Raw genomic sequence first — 17,728 nt, 5'->3', positions numbered from 1 at the left:
TGATACGGCGGGGGGGGGTTAGGTCACCGGCTGAACACAGCTCCCTCGCCTCATCTTCCCATGGATCTGCCGCAATACAATTATCCCCATTGACATTCTAGTCGCGCTCCGCCTGCCTTCAAAGGGAATGGACGGCGGGATTTACTGAGCCATGCAGCTCAGAGGAGCCGCACACACCGGCTTGCGCACATACACACACACACACACACACACACACATATTTTCCCATACACACACGCCGGCCACATACACGTACACATTCCCACACACGCACACAATCTCGGGGCACACATGCAGGCCAATGTACCCACACACAAGGGAACGCGCACACACACACACACACACACACACGCACACAAACACTCCCGTGCAACATACATTCCCACACACAATCGTGCAGGCACACAGGCCCAAACGCCCACACATAAAACCGTGCACATACACATATAGGCCAGTGAACACAGTTCACACACACACCCACAGAACTGCGCACACTCACACGATCCCCAGGGTATCAGTGAGAGATGGATGGCGGGTCACAGTGGCCATGGTTTCCCACACCGATCATTAGGATGCAGAACCAGAGAGTCCTGCTGTGCGTGTGTGTTTGTGTCTATGTGTGTGTGTATGTTTGTGTGCACGTGTGTGTGTCAGTGTGTACGCGTGTACGTGCGTGTTGTTGTCTGGTTTTGGTGTCTGGAGGTGCTACCTGGGCGCTGTGTGTAACGGCCTGGGCCTGCTGGTCCGTCATGTGGGCCAGGGCATCGGCGGGCTCCTTCTCACACGGGTCGTGTAGTCCAGGACCGCCTGGGGGGGGGGGGGGGGGGGGGAAGCAGAGCAGAATCAGACCCTGTAGTCAGCCATTGCCACAGCCCAGCTGTTTCAGGAGGAGTGGGGTTCCCCCTCCGCAGTGTTTTAACACTGCTGTGTGTGTGTTGGATGTGTACCTGGTAGCAGGATGTGTGTGTTGGATGTGTACCTGGTAGTAGGATGTGTGTTAATGTGTACCTGGTAGTAGGGTGTGTGTTAATGTGTACCTGGTAGTAGGATGTGTGTTAATGTGTACCTGGTAGGATGTGTGTGTTAATGTGTACCTGGTAGTAGGATGTGTGTTGGATGTGTACCTGGTAGTAGGATGTGTGTTAATGTGTACCTGGTAGGATGTGTGTGTTAATGTGTACCTTGTAGTAGGATGTGTGTGTTAATGTGTACCTGGTAGTAGTATGCGTGCGTTAATGTGTACCTGGTAGGATGTGTGTGTTAATGTGTACCTTGTAGTAGGATGTGTGTGTTAATGTGTACCTGGTAGTAGTATGCGTGCGTTAATGTGTACCTGGTAGTAGGATGTGTGTGTAAGATGTCTACCTGGTAGAAGTGTGTGTGTGTGTGTGTGTTGAATGTGTACCTGGTAGCAGGATGTGTGTGTTGGATGTGTACCTGGTAGCAGGATGTGTGTGTTTGATGTGTACCTGGTAGTAGGATGTGTGTGTTGGATGTGTACCTGGTAGCAGGATGTGTGTGTGTTGGATGTGTACCTGGTAGCAGGATGTGTGTATGTTGGATGTGTACCTGGTAGCAGAATGTGTGTGTTGGATGTGTATATGGTAGTTTGATGTGTGTATGTTGGATGTGTACCTGGTAGTAGGGTGTTTGTGTGTTGGATGTGTACCTGGTAGCAGGATGTATGTGTTTGATGTTTACCTTGTAGCAGGATGCGTGGTTGATGTGTACCTGGTAGTAGTATGTGTGTTGGATGTGTACCTGCTAGTAGGCAGTGTGTGTTGGATGTGTACCTGGTAGTTGGATGTGTGCATGTTTGATGTGTACCTGGTAGTAGGATGTGTGTATGTTGGATGTGTATCTGGTAGCAGGATGTGTGTGTTGGATGTGCATCTGGTAGCAGGATGTGAGTATTGGATGTGTACCTGGTAGTAAGATGCCAGAGGCCAGACACTCCATCACTCTGCGCAGGGCCTCGCCCGCTCCCAGAGGTCTGTTGCAGGTGGCGATAGCCTTCTCACAGATGAGCTCCAGGGGCTACACACAGACACACACACGCACAAATGTTCCGAATAATGCTTAGTGTGCACTGTGTGCAAGCGCTCTCGACAGAATGCATTCACAGAGAACTGTGTAATAAGGATTTATTTTTGCAGCATTTTGATGCTACAACATAAAAGACTGTAAGTACAACTCAGCAACTGCAACACCAAATGCAGCATTGCCAACCTGCATTTCACAGGTTAATCCCATTGTAAATCAGTGATGAAAACAGGGAGATTTGTTGTTCTTCAGCTCAAAGCCTTCAGCTCAAAACCAGATGGGTAGGACAAGAATGACTGTGCTTTTTAGCACTAGACTATGACAGCACTAGACTGACTGTGGTAGGTAGCACTAGCCTGACTGCTAGGTAGCACTAGACTGACTAATGCAGCACTAGACTGACTGTAAGACGTAGCACGAGACTGACTAATGTAGCACTGGGCTGACTGTGATAGATAGCACTAGCCCGACTGCTAGGTAGCACTAGCCCGACTGCTAGGTAGCACTAGACTGACTGGACTAGGTAGCAAAAGGCCGCCTAAGGTAGCACTAGGATGACTGTACTCGCTAGCACTAGACTGCCTAAAGTAGGCCCCGACTGAGCAGGTCCTCCGGGCGCGTGGCGGTGGTGGAGCAGTCTCACCCATCCTCTGAGCGGCGCCCAGACGGCGTGTCTGTTGCACATGTCCCGCAGGATCCGGAGCACGATGACGCACGACTTGAGTCCGTTCACCCTGGCCTAGAGGAGCAGGGTGGGGGGGGGAACAAGACGCACCAAGTGAACAAACGACAGGTTGATGCTTCGATTGTAGCTTGCATTACACCGTCACTCATACAGCGGCTCAGTCAGTATCTCTCTAAGATTCTTGCTGGGCGCTTTTGTTTGTTTTTCACTCTTTTTATCTGTGGCCTATGAAACACGCACAATATATTGTCAACACCTCGACTAGCAGTTCTAAGCAGTAGACGTTGTGAGTAGTGGGAAGGGGGGGGGGGGGGGGGGCTACGTGGGTAGAGATGAATAGGACAAGGGAACGGGGGGGGGGGGTTATTTACATAGACTGCAGGCAGGTTCTCATAATAGCAAAAGAACAAAAAACAAAAACAACATAATGATTGTGCCACTATTGCTTTTGTAGCCTTACGATGTGTCCGTGAAGAGGTTTTACCAATACGCTATGGTCTGTATATTATCAAATATACAATTAATTTGCAAATTGTATTTATCAATTTAGGTTTAGAACCTGGCTAGAATGCATATTTGTTTTTTATGCACCTCAATTTACGACCAAATCTAACTGCTGAGGGACTTTTGGAATAATTATGCATTCCCACTCCCTTCGTTGACTACACTCGACGAGCCCGCTCCCCTCATTGGCTGCAGCGGGGCCAATGAGGGGGCCGGCTCTCTTCCAGGCTACATGGTCAGGCTACAACGAGCACCGGGGCAGGAAGACAGGAAGTGAGCGGGCGCCGACCTGGAACCACTTGGCGTGTCGCAGGGCTGCCAGGGCCAACAGACATGTGTGCCTGTCCAGAGACTCCCCCTCCTCCTGTTTCTCCTCCTCAGCCTTCACTCTCTGCGCTGCAGCGCTCAACACTGCCACAAAACAATAACAACCCAATGTAAAGAACAGAAACACGCACAAACGCACACGCACGCACACACACACACACACCTGCACGCACGCGCGCACACACACAGACACACAGACAGACACCGGGTGGCTGTCTGTGTGCCTGTGTGTGTGCGCGCGTGTGTGCAGGCGTGGGAGTGTGTTTGAGTGTGTGTGGGTGTGTGTGTGAGTGTGTGTGTGTGTGAATGTAGGCCATCACATTAGCATGAGCGTCAGCGTGTGAGTTCACCTTACATACACGCACACGGACATACATGGGTGCTTTCCATGCCATAAAGTTGGGTCTTTTTACCCCTGTACAGATTGCAGTAAAACCTATGATAGTATGTGTATACTTCTTGTTTTTTTGTTATCAACTGGGCATCAAGATACGAGAAAATAATGTTCTCCCTGCATTGATATGAAAGGTAGTAGTTTGAATATTTACGCTGTCGAATGCAAATCTGTACGGGGAAAAAGTGATTGGGGGAGGAAGGGGGTTTGGGGGGGGGGGGGGGGGGGGGGGGTGGTGGGGGTGTGGGGGAGGTCTTTGTGGGATGGGGAGCACCGACGGCCCCCTCTGGAAAAACAACACAAAACAAATACAGAGGGAGTCGTCCAAGGCCTCTGGTCGGACCCCCGGTACATGGCACGGCGGGGGTCCGAGCAGGCCGGACCCAGGCCCTCATGTATTTGAAGAGGATCTCTCATTCATTTTGACGGTCCGGTCCGCAGACACGGGTCAAAATACGAGATGTTTGTTTTGTGGTATTTTCTTTGTTCTTCGGCTCTACTTAAGACACGCTTGATTCGACAGGCCCGTCGGGGGCCAATAGGACGGGCAGCAGTTGGAACGAAACAAAACAAAAAGAAATAAAAAGGGGCAGAGGGTCTGAGTGGTCGAAGCGAAAGAACCAAGCGCTCTTGAAGTAGAACTGGCAAGAAAATCGGACAGCGAGCCGGTCCTCAGACCGTTACACACCAGGGACGGGGGGGCGGGGGGGGGGGGGGGGCTGAGGAAGGGCTTCGGTCAGAGCACTGTGCTGGCTGCGAGAGCGTTCCCCGTGTTGAGAGGCCTTTGATTTATGCTTTCCAACAGATCAGGAGGGTGGAGTTGGCGCATGTGCCAGTTGACAATTAAAGACTAAAACGCCATGGTATGCAAGGCAAGCTCAATCAAACCTAATTATACACATCACATGTAATTATGAATCCCACCGCAGGTCCTGCCAAGACCTATCTCTAACCTACCCCTGAGCTAGGGTTACCAAGTTACGTTTAGTAAGCAGCACGTCGCCAGCCAATCACGGCAGGATTGTGGGCGGGTCTTACCAGGACCTATGGTGGGATCCATAATCACTCATAAATCATTAGGAGTGCGGTTAAGAGGGTGATATCCAGAGACGGGAATGTTATGTGAGGGAATATCAGGGGGTGAAGCACAGACAAAAAAAAACGACTGCCCGTGAAAGGTAAACCTCCATCCCATGTATATATTAGGCAGATAAGCCAACTGCACGGTAACCCGATTGAAGCATCCCTCACACCTTATCTCTTTGTTTATCAGGACATAAGCACAATATAAGATTCCCTCTCTCCGATAAATATTGTAGAGGGAGAGACAAGAGATGGAGAGAAAGAGAGATAGATTTATATTGTAGAGGAGAGAGAAGAGATGGAGAGAAAGAGATTTATATTGTGGAGGAGAGAGAAGAGATGGAGGAAGAGAGATAGATTAATAATGTAGAGAGAGAGAGATTAGATGGAGAGAAAGAGATACATTTATATTGTAGAGGGAGAGAGGGGAAGAGATGGAGCGAAAGAGAGAGATAGAGATTTATATTGGCGTGTTTAAGCCTGTCAGAATGGTCCCAGCTGTACATCTAGCGGGCTATTACACGCACACACACACCCGCAAGCACAGCCACACACACCACCAGCCCTTGCTCCCTCTCTCCTGCTCGTATCTCTTTTTCATTACCGCAGCGCCTCTGTATCCGTCCCTGCTTTGAGCTGTCGCTCTTCGGCGTTTAGGGAAAACGTCCCCTGCGGTTTACTTGGTGTGACCTCTGATTGTCACTCCCACACGCACCTGATCGATCAAAGCCACCACTCTAATATTAGCCGAGGAAAGGCACACCGAGAGAAGCCTGTTTTTGTGCTCAGAATCTGAAGTACCGTGTGTCAATTTAAGTAGTGTCCATGTCGCTTGCCTAATCGATGGCATGATTACATTAGCTTGTGACATCGGCTAATCATTACATTGATGAGCCCCCCCCCCCCCCCCCCCCCCCCTCCCCCCATGTCAACTAAGAGGATGTTATTGACCCAAACATTAGAGGTCAAACATCTCCTCGCCTGGCATACGAAGTGCTCGCCTGACCCCGGCTGCACTCGTTAGTCGGAGTAACGGAGTAGTTGTGTATGTGTAAGTCAGTATGTGTGTGAGTGTGAGTGCGTAAGTCAGTATGTGTGTGAGTGTGAGTGCGTAAGTCAGTGTGGGTGTGTGAGTGCGTAAGTCAGTGTGGGTGTGTGAGTGCATGTCAGTGTGGGTGTGTGAGTGCATGTCAGTGTGGGTGTGTGAGTGCATGTCAGTGTGTGTGTGTGTGTGTGTGTGTGTGTGTGTGTGTGTGTGTGTGTGTGTGTGTGTGTGTGTGTGTGTGTGTGTGTGTGTGTGTGTGTGTGTGTGTGTGTGTGTGCGTGTACGCGTGCTTAAAGTATTATCAAATATTCATTATTATTAATTAAGTACAATTAGCAAGCACTCATTGGTTGAAAGCTAGTCATTTCCAGCTAATCTCGCGTTAAGCGGTGCTTGACGCGGGCACACGGGCACACGGGCGGCGGCCGATGGAAGCCACCAGGTGTTCAGAGCCAGATAAACCGGGGTGGCGTGTGATGTCAGCGTGCGCGCCTGTGTTTATGTAAGCCCGGCTACGTGCTAATCTGTGTGGAGTGTAGGGTTGACTTATGAGGGCCTTAAACGTGTCACTAGTCACGCTGCCACTGAAGAGATCAATTCCCCAGTCTTTCACCCCCACGCGCACGCCTCCCCCCCCTGTAGGTCCTACATTCTGACCAATCTGACACCTGAATGAGATGAAGGGGCATTTGTCACAGGGACAGCCAGACCTTGACCTGTTAAGGTCGTGTATGCGTGTCCTTCAATGCGTGCTTGATTGTGTCTGTGTGTGCATGTGTCTTTCAATGCATGCTTGATAGTGTTTGTGTGCGTGTGTCCCCACTTTGCAGTAAAAAAGAGTGTTGACGCGTCCTTGCAGGTGTTCCTAATGGCGGCCCCACCGGCAGGGCTCTCCATACCGCTGTAGCGTTCGCCCTGATCTACAGCTCGCCCTTGCTGCCATCTCTCATCGCTCTCCCACACCCGCGTGTCCAGTCAGACAGGAGCCACCGCGATGGATGGCTGTTATTGATTGCTCTGGCCTCCGCCCACCCCCCCCCCCTCTCTCCCCCTCTCCCCCCCTACCTCTCATGACCTTCCAGATTAGGTCGTCTGCCTTCTGAAGAAATGAGAGCATCTTTCCTTAAAAGGTTTTGATGTTTTGATGTTGATCAAAAAATCATTATTTATCACAGGATAAATAAGTGCTTATGATTTCTATTCAAAAGAATGTATCGAGAGACATTCACCACATGAATACCTTTCCTTGCTAAATGAACCATCAATTTATGAAAGAGATGATTAGGATTTTTTTATTTGTTGTGGTCCATTAAAGGGTTTTTACACACTTGAACTTCAAAGCCTTGCAAGATCCCAGACGATTTTAGAGACGCACTGATGTGGAACCATGAATCTGGCATAATTAGGAAGTGCTTCAGGTACTGTAGGCCTCAGTACTTTACATAAAGAGCAAACTAGTTGCCCTGAGGGGACCCTACTCCCACTGGGAATGAGAGTTTGGACAGGATCTAGGGGACTAAAACTAAAAAGGTTAGTGGCTAGGAAATCTTGACCACGGTCCCTGCTTTATCGTCCGGTTACATGGCAACATCTGACAGAAGGAATAGTCGTTTCGGCGGATACAACAAAATGGCGAAAAAAACATTACCGTGCTGGTCGCTCTACCACACAGTGATCCTACCTCGCACGTCCTCCTCCTGGTTCTCCTCCAGCTCGACTCCCTCCTGCTTCACGACCTTCTCCTCCGGCTCCTTCTCCTGCTGTTGTTTCTGTTGTTCCTGCTGCTCCTCCTCCTGTTCTTCCTCCTCTCCTTCCTCCTCCTCCTCCTCCTCCTCCTCGTCCTCCTCGTCCCTCATGGCGGGGGAGGTGAGCGTGATCTTCAGGGTGAGCTTGGGCTCCGTCGTGGTCTTCACCAGAATGGCCGCCTCGGGGAGGGAGCTGGTGATCTCGTACTTGCCGTCCGACAGCGTCTGCCAACGCATCAGACAGAGCGGGCGGGCGGTTCAACAGGCCGGCGTCGGACCAGGCTGCGCTCTGACTCAAGAAGCAAAAGGCACAGTGGCTGTCCGTGCCTAAGGACTGGGGGCTCGGTGGAAGCCCTCAAGGATGTCTAAGCACATCTTCAATTTAAATAATACGTTAGTCTGTGCTCTAGCAGGGACGACCAAGAGCCACTTCCGCCAAGATCTCTCCGGGAGGATCCCCTCATTCCCCTGTATAACGGGTGTGTTCAGCAACGCTCTCGTGACACCAGCACTTATCGGCCTTTTGAACTCAAAGGACAAGCCTCGTTGTTTTTTCAAAACACAAACAAACCCATTACGGTGGTGAACAATAACGAGGCACACTCTGCGAGCATTTCTTAACCAGATTATCAGGCGCCCTGCGATGGAGGTGATTAAAAAACGATTTGAAAACAAAATTCTTCATGTGAAAGCCGATAAAAGCATTAATCCTCTGCGACACAATGTAGACATGCAAGGATCAGGATGTGTGTGCAATAATGAAGGTGCAGGCTTGTGTGTGTGTGTGTGTGTGGATGCATGTGCACCCATCTATAATGCAGGATTATGTAAAGGTCATGCATAATTAAATAATCGGTTGGTGTGCGTGCGTGTGTACGTGCGTGTATGTACGTATGTGTTTGTGTGTGCATGTTTGTTCTCGTGTGCGTGCGTGAGCCTCACCTGTATCTGTGTGGGCAGGTTCTGACAGACCGTGTCCAGCAGCGTCTCGGTGGGCTTGTCTTTACACATGAGGACCAGCTCCAGGTCCATGTCGTCCTTGATGAGCAGGCCCTTGGCCACCAGGCCGATCCGCAGCACTCCACACAGAGACCCGCCTCCTCCGGGCTCCCTGAGGAGGAACAACACCTCAGCCCCTGGTCCACGACTCCCTTCATTACCCCACGACGCCTTCCATCAGTCCATGACTCGTTATATCAGTCCATGACTCGTTATATCAGTCCCCGACTCGTTATATCAGTCCATGGCTCGTTATAATCTTTGTTATGTCAGTCCAGGGTTTGTTATAATCTTCGTTGTATCAGTCCATGACTCGTTATATCAGAACATTACTCGTTATATCAGTCCATGGTTTGTTATAATCTTCGTTGTATCAGTCCATGACTCGTTATATCAGTCCATGGTTTGTTATAATCTTCATTATATCAGTCCATGACTCGTTATATCAGTCCATAGTTTGTTATAATCTTCGTTATCTTAACCCATGACTCGTTATATCAGTCCATGGTTCGTCATAATCTTAGTTATACCAGTCCATTACTTGTTATATTAGTCCATTGCTATACGACTGGGGAAATCAAAGAGGGTCTACTATGCAGAATATTCTGTTGACCAGGCAGTACAGTAGACTTCCAATTGAATTGACATTCAGGTTATCAAAGCATTAAAATATTCCTTTTAACGAGTTGAGTGCCACTTAGTTAATAATGCATCAAGTCAACTGTGAATGCATTTGTTCTACGTGGCAATCAACTCATCTTTCAGCAGTTGGTTCTCTGCATTGAATAAGACTCCCTGCTTAACCATCTGCAAAAGTTCAAACGCTAACCGTCTGGAAATACAAGTGAAAAACAGCATATTAAATCCTCCCCAGTGGAACTTCACAGCAGCCGCTTATTTGTTCAAAACATGAGAAATGATCAGTGTCTAAAATAATACAGATTCAAAACACTTTATAAAATGTGATGCATCATTTGAATAAAGCAGATACTTTCACCTTTATCGAAAAGCAAAATATATGAATTACATCTATGCTAAGTTTCTTCACCCATGCAGAAACCTAGGCAGGTTAGCGCTGAATACTTGTGACTCTTAGCACGCCTTCTAAACTACCCGATTCAGGCCCTCCATTGCCATGCTGACGAGTGTTGTACCTGTATCCGTCTGCGTCTTCCTCCTCCTCGTCTGCGGGCTTTTCCCCGTGCTCGTCCCCTGTGTCCTTGTCCCCTTGGTCCTTGTCCCCTGGGTCCTTATCCTGCTTGGCGCCGGGCTCGGCCGGGCTGATCGCCGTCACGGTGCCGACACCGTTACTGTTGCTCCGGTCCAGCCAATCGGAGACCTGCTTGAGGGCGCACTCCACGGTAGAGACCAGCGATTGGACGGCTTCCAGGTCATGCGAGGACGGGTAGATGGTGGAGTGCTTTGCCATGACATGGCGGTCGTCGTTGCCGAAGGAACGGAAGGACCTCTGGAGAGGAACAACCCCACAGGGGGGAGACGGCGGTGAATCACCAGGAGGCAGTGATGCGGTGCAACAACACAACACAACACGTTTATATCACATCCGTCCAACCAAAAGCTCATCTTTGTTTCGTCGGTTTGATGGGGGATAAAACGAACAAGAATTGGAACAGAAAGGAGCAACATGGGCACAAGCACAGACACGCGCAGAACACCGTTCTGTCTGAGAGGCAACGGCAGCACTCTTGAGGTCTGCAGTGACGGATTAGGCTTTAATCAATCACTGCGAGACGCGCCGTGTAACCACTGGGGACCTGGCCCTCCCTCTATTGCATACTCAAAACAACCAACGCTCAAACATGCACACAATTGCACAAATATGCATACAGTGAACGTAACGAAACAGACATAATAAAATAATAACAGGCACAACTCCGAGGAAAGGTCAGATCGACGGTTCTCACATGCTCTTTGTACTGGGTTGTGTATGTGAGTTTGGGGGCGGTAAATTACCCCTCATGTGAATGACACATTTATTATCAAGAGATCAATTTTAACCTTCATGACAGATACCATTTAATTACACCAGCCTTGGCACACCGCTCACATGCACAGGGCAGGTGAGATCCAACGAGCCAAACCTATCTCTCTTTGTGCACACACACACACACACACACACACACACACACACACACACACACACGAGCTGTCCTAATTCAATCAGTAAACTGGTCCATAGTTAATATATGCTTCTTCCTCTGCTGCTCTGCATGAGATTAAAGAGGAAAATGGGGGATGAGAAGGATGAATACTAATAAAGGAAGGGCTGGAAAAATATACCAGAAAAAAAAGTAAAATACTAAGCGTAGGCATGGAGCCAGGAGTTTTTTTATGATCTATCTTCCTTAAACGCCGGTAGTGGACTATGTCTAAGGGATTATGATGTAAAACTCTGATGGGGGTTGATCGTATCGCAATGCGGAAGGTATACAGCGGTGGTGGGGCAAGTGAGGACACACACACACACACACACACACACACACACACACACACACACACACACACACACACACACACACACACACACACACACACACACACACACACACACACACACACACACACACACACAGGAGAGAGATGGAGCGAGAGACGGACAGAGACACACAGACAGGCAGAGGGGAAAGCACGGGAAGAGGGAGGAGGATAAGAGAGAGAGAGACAGAGGGAGAGAGATAGAGAGAACACAGACAGGGGGAGAGAGATATAGAGAGAACAGAGACAGAGGGAGAGAGATAGAGAGAACAGAGACGGGGTGAGAGAGATAAAGAGAGACTGAGGTAGTGTGATGAAGAGAGAAGAGACGAACGGGGAGAGAGATAAAAAGAGAGACTGGGGTAGTGTGATAAGAGAGAAGAGAGAGAAGAGGGAGAGGGAGTGATAACGAGGGAAGAGCGACAGAGGGGGAGAGAAGAGCGAGCGAGAGAGACAAAGAGAGTTATAAGTGGTGCTTCAGGGGTGACTGTTATGAGGTTAGTGTTGCTCAGCTGGTTTATATCGAAAACGATTAACTCATTCGTAATTCATCCAAGTAACTAATTATGTTTTACTCTGTTGACTTGTGTATTTAATGAATAATAAAGAAAAATAACTGTAGATGGTTAAAATTTAATGGAATAATTGCAACGTTGTTATTTAGCCTCAGTTGGAAGGGAGGCGTAAAGGTCTTCATGGCAACAACAATAAGTCTGAGTTGAATCAATCCCACAACGACCAGAATGCGAGTTAATGGACTGCAATACACTGGGGCTCCTCTCAGGGGGTAACATCACAGGGCTTTCATAACTATTGAGTCAAAGCATCCTCATTTAATTCAGTTACACCCCCCACTTCAAATGGCTGACAGTGCGGGTGATGGCGTGTTGCCTAACAGCCATCTGAGACGACCATGCTGTAAAAACCACGTCATATGCCTCAGAATGTTTCATGTTTATGTAAATGTTGTGTGTCCCTCTATCGCGTTGCTTAAAGCGCGACACCCCACCACTGTGTGTGTGTGTGTGTGTGTGCGTGTGGGGATGACGTTGTGTTAGGTAGTAGGGAGCCTGCTGACCCTTCCCCAGGTGACTGTGGCGTGGAGGAGGCCCTGCCCCCTGGTCCGGGGCCCCCTTTCAAATCAACGTGGTCACGATGCTGTGGTCACTGTTTTTGATTGTATTTTTGTGCTCATGGCCCCACTCCACCTTTGGTAATCCCGATACATAATCCAAATATATCAACGTCGTATCAAAAGTAAAATCGGATTCATCTCCTGTGTCATTTGAGAGGGATGAATGAAAAAGCAATTTGTATAAAAGAAGAGGATCAACTCTAATTGAAGCGATCGGTCGTTCAGAGTTTGTGGTGTCCAGGACATAGTAAATAAAGTACTATTAGGGGGTATGCTGTAAAAGGACTCTCTCTGTGTGTGTGTGTGTGTGTGTGTGTGTGTGTGTGTGTGTGTGTGTGTGTGTGTGTGTGTGTGTGTGTGTGTGTGTGTGTGTGTGTGTGTGTGTGTGTGTGTGTGTGTGTGTGTGTGCGCGCGCTGAGCGCTGCTTAACAGGCGTCGGCTCGCCAGTTTTATGAGCCGTTGCTAATAGGAGCTTCCTCAGCCATAAACCGTGTGCTGTAACGAATGCTTGTGAGTGAGAGAGAGAATGGTAGTGTGTGTATGCGAGTGTGATAGATCCATGGAGGGCGAGGTGTGGGGGGGATGGGTCCAGCATGTAAATCAAAGCAGTTACAGCTGACTCCTTGACAGGTCTCTGGGAGCTGGGTGGGGATGGGGGTGGGGGTGGGGGTGGGGGTCGGGATAGTGTTGCACGCGCGTCACCAAAACGATACGCCAGCGTTCGGCCCCGTAACCCACGCTGCAGCGCTAGTTATTACAGGGACCCCATTCCTGGAAACACCACGGGGTTCTTTACGATGTCATCCATTCGAAATACACCGGTCGGGATTACAAACCTGACATGTTTATAACGTCGAGGATATTACCATTACGATACCAAGTTGCATTTTGGATTTTATTTGGCAAAACCACAACGATAACAAACCAAATCCCTTGCCATACCGAGGATGCCATCCGTGACCCAATTCACAGAGAAATTCATTCCTGAGTCCCTTGACACTGAGGTTTGGGTTACGAGCTGGAGTACGGCGACGGGATTACAGCGTCCTGGAGCGCTCATTACCTGCTCTGAAGTGTGACCGCCTCAGTCCCGGACAGCGGGACTAGTATGACAATACTGTGTCACACAGTGTCCTTGGGACCGCTGTGACACGCCAATGTGAGGAGAGCGATACACACTCCGCGCTGACAGTGAGTGACTGAATGAGCGAGAGAGCGAGCTAAATAGGTTCATCAGTCATTCCCTCTCATCTCTGACTCTCTAATGGTGTGTGTGTGTGCGCGTGTGCGCGTGTGTATGTGTGTGTGTACTAATTCATAAGACCATCCTGTGCTTTATTCATGCACAATGCGTTGTAGACAACACCAGAGGCTAATCAGTGTCAAACATCAGCAAGTTTCTGAAACTCCTGACGACACCACCGAGACAAAGAAGCACAGTATTATTGTTCCTCTTCCTGAAATCCCGCCAGCACGGAAGCAGTCCAGCTAGCAGACATCCTGACAGTCAACCATTAAAGGCTCAACATGGAGGGAGACGCATATTCACAGTGATGCAAAACATCACACGGTGAGGGAAGTAGTCATGGAGAGCTATTTGTGTGAGCAGAAATAATATGTTTGCTATGGTGGGGGGTTGGGGGGATTTAGAAGACAAAAAAATTCCATCTAACACGACAGATTCACCTGAAATACCGTTATCTTTGTAGAAGAAGAAACCTTTTGAATGTTTGGCCTGTTGAGAGAAATGGAGGCCAACTCGAGAAAGATCAGAGCTCACTTTTGGTCAAAGCACTGAATGATTTCCCTTGCTAGGCAGGCACAAACGTAGACGCCTTTTAAACCAACTGTTAGGGGTTACATAAATAAACCTGGCTGTGGGCGTGTTTACCGTCCTAGCTCGGATCTGCAGCTATAGCCCTGTTGGTCCCTGTGAAAGGAAACACAATCAACACCCTTAAGCTAAAAAAGTGCACATTTTATATATAGCCTACTCGAGAACTTTGTGTGTCAATAAACAACATATTGGATACAGATTTGTACAAAATCTACAAAACAACCAACCAACCACACAATTTCACACTTTCTCCCGACTACACAACATCTGTGTGTGTTCAAATGTTTTTAGCTCTTTTTTTAAAACCACACACACACACACACACACACACACACTATTCATCCTCAGACAGGGAGACCAATGTTACGTAAACGCTCAACCGAGCGTGCACAAATGAAACACGCGTACATCAACACCTAGGGGCCCTCCTCTGAAACAGTCCCAATCGGGGGAACGCGTGGCCCCGGCCTGATGTGTGATTACCCTGAGCCGACATCGCTGCCTCTCCGCGGGGACGCCGCTTCCGCCGCCCCCCACACAGACGCGCATCGCTCAGGCACCAAATCAACAGCTCAGCCCTCCACTTTTGCATAACCATCTGCGCCCGCTCTATTCACCACCACCGCTATTGGTTAGCGGTGGTGGTGAATAGTTGTGAACACGTGAGGCACGACTAATGCTCACCGCCGGATGCAAGCTCACAAGAACGGAGCAGCGTGGTAAAGGAATAACACTAACCAAGTATAAATGAGAAGTGGAAGGAGATAAATAGATGAATAATAAATGAATATAAATGCCCACTCTCCTGTAACATTCAAGTGGGCCGGTGGGGGGGCTGCATTAATTATTAATCCTTTGATTCATGTGCACCAAGCTTTGCCCGTGCACCCCCCACGCAGGGAGCAAACCTGCTATCGCCCGGCCACTCCCAGATCCCTCTCTGTCCAGTCACTGAGGTACAGGAGGGACACAACAAGGTCGTACCTGGTCGTACCCCCCCCCCACCCCTTGACGCAAAACAGCCACTTGGACATCTCTTTAAAGACCTCCTCCATCATCCTCCAAAGAGCCAGCCCCAAGCCGCCCAATTAAGGCTGGGGTAGTTTGTTGTGCATGTAATCAGCATGTCCACAGCTGATCGTATCGAAGCGCTGACATAGGGGTCTTTTAGCTGTTTAACTTGGAGGAAGGACAGACACACACACACACACACACACACACACACACACACACACACACACACACACACACACACACACGAAATCAGAGAAAAGTAGGACACATATGAACTCAATAAATGATGAGGCCAATAAACTTATTAGCGGGACTTTTGCTTCTCATCCCGTTGGGTTGAAAACAAGCCGAGCCCTGACAACCAAGCCAGAGAGGGACCAGGGGAAAATATGTCTGTCCATGTCCTCTGCTCTACACAAATGCACCGTAGAGTACACAAGGTTCACAATCTCCCTCTGAAGCGCTGAGCTCTGAAAGCACAGCGGGTGACACCACAGTGTTCATTCTAGTTAACCAGAATCACAGCATAGAGCAGGGGTCCAAAGAGCAGCACGACGGAGCAGAGGAGAACAACAGAACAGGAACCCTATTAGAATGATACGGCAGAAGAATGGAGAAGGAAAAATGGAGCAGAAATAATAGTTATCAAATCAGTGTAGAACCGAAGCGACTTGAACAGAGCAAAAGGGAATAGTGTAGGGAGGTAATTATGCCACAGTGGGACAAAAATGGCAAAGAAAGATACTTTAGGAACACATATTGCATTACACACATGCCATGATTTATTATCACTATTAAATCCTCACACACACACGCACGCACGCGTTGTCATATGGCGCCATACCATTGCCAAAAAACGCAAGCAAAATTGACTTTGCGCGCGCACAAAACTGACACATTCGTGCGCACATATCATAAATCGTAGAAGAACTGAGGTTGTTCTAACCCATCACGTTTAGACGTAGATTCCTCTGATACCCCAGAAACAGCCTTCGCAAGGGAGACTTTACATTTTTCTATTTTGTTTTTACTATTATATATAAATAGTACAGATTTACAAATACAGAGACAGCGCTGATTTATTGGACTTCATTGAATAAATAGCTACGTTACCCTGCAGCAAATTAATGCAGTAATTCTTCGTGATCAGCATTTAGTTTTTTTTAATATTTCCTGATCTGTTGATACATCTCTATTCTCAAGAAGCAGTGCCATTCTTCAAGACTGAATATGGCTCACTGCGTCTGATGACCCTACTTGTATTCATGACATGCATAATATTATGTTTTACTAACAACTGCAAGCTGTCTGAGGTGTAACACTGTGCTTTACAGTTCTCCGAAGCACCTTCCGAGACGTCAGCTCTTGAACGGACTCTTGGTTAAACGTCAGCTCGCTTCATGTTACCCGAGAAAATCATCCAAGCACTTCAAGTGGTGTTTGGCAACATGGAGCCATTCACATTCAGGGATACAACGGCCATGGCTGGCTCCATACACTGAGTGGCAAAAAAGAAAACCTACGTGCGATGAGCAAAGATTTCCGAGCGAGCAGGAAAACGCTGTGTGGGCACGCACGCAAAGAAGGCATTGGTGCGCACAGGGGCATCAGTTTAGCGTGTTTTATGTGTGCACTCAATGAATGGTTTTCTCCTCACAGGCTTTATTATTGCGCATGCGAGCAGAGAAATACTGCATGCAAGTGCAGTAAAAGTTTTAACATGGCATCCATTTCACATCAGGCCATATTGAAGCCTTGAGGTACACAGAACACTGTGAATGTGTGTATGCGTGTGTGTGTCACTCCGCAATGGAACAAGGGACAGTGCCAGTTAAAAAGGATATACAACAGAAGGTCAACTCAGGCGGTGTGTTTGTGTGTGTCTGTGTAGTGGGGGGAGGGCTGATTGAGGGGTGTGTGAGTGTACCATCCTGGCAAGGTCATCGTGTGATTCTCCGCATTAAAGCAGCAAAGGTCTGACTAAAGTGCGTTCGCTTCCCTTGAGAGCACACACACACACACACACACACACACACACACACACACACACACACACACACACACACACACACACACACACACACACACACACACACACACACACACCTTATATGACAAAAACACCCTCATTAGGGTGGATAATTTATGAGCCCGGCAATGTACCCTGCTCTGCCCAGTCCAACCCCTGCACATTTAGCTCCTCCCCCTACCCCGATTCAATCCCCACCTTAAGTACTTATTGTTCTCCCCTCCTTCTCTCCCACCCTCCCTCTCTCCCCCTCTCCTCACAGCCTCATGGTCCTCCTCCCTCCTCTCGTTCTACTTTTTAATAATTCATCTCCCGATTCCCCTCCCCCTCTCTCCCCACAGAGCCTCTGTACCCAACCTCACAAGCCAACACCATTAATCAATTCCTTGTCT

General features: G+C 48.7%; 1 protein-coding gene across 9 annotated transcripts in view; it reads right to left on the bottom strand.

Moving 5' to 3' along the window:
- The window catches only part of strbp (spermatid perinuclear RNA binding protein), a 71,725-nt gene that overhangs the window by 16,590 nt on the left and 37,407 nt on the right, over positions 1-17,728 (bottom strand). For all 9 annotated transcript variants that reach the window (XM_030353767.1, XM_030353768.1, XM_030353770.1 and 6 more), the window contains exons 4-10: positions 9,980-10,293; positions 8,769-8,937; positions 7,763-8,051; positions 3,522-3,643; positions 2,687-2,782; positions 1,926-2,037; positions 710-807 (exon numbers count right to left, since the gene is read on the bottom strand). In XM_030353767.1, coding sequence (XP_030209627.1) covers positions 710-807; positions 1,926-2,037; positions 2,687-2,782; positions 3,522-3,643; positions 7,763-8,051; positions 8,769-8,937; positions 9,980-10,293 — 1,200 coding nt within the window. The remainder of the gene's footprint in view (positions 1-709; positions 808-1,925; positions 2,038-2,686; positions 2,783-3,521; positions 3,644-7,762; positions 8,052-8,768; positions 8,938-9,979; positions 10,294-17,728) is intronic.

Source organism: Gadus morhua, chromosome 4 (genome assembly GCF_902167405.1).
Source record: "Gadus morhua chromosome 4, gadMor3.0, whole genome shotgun sequence".
Lineage (NCBI taxonomy): Eukaryota > Metazoa > Chordata > Actinopteri > Gadiformes > Gadidae > Gadus > Gadus morhua.
Note: the sequence above shows the minus strand (reverse complement) of the source record. Positions and strands in the feature narration are given on the sequence as shown.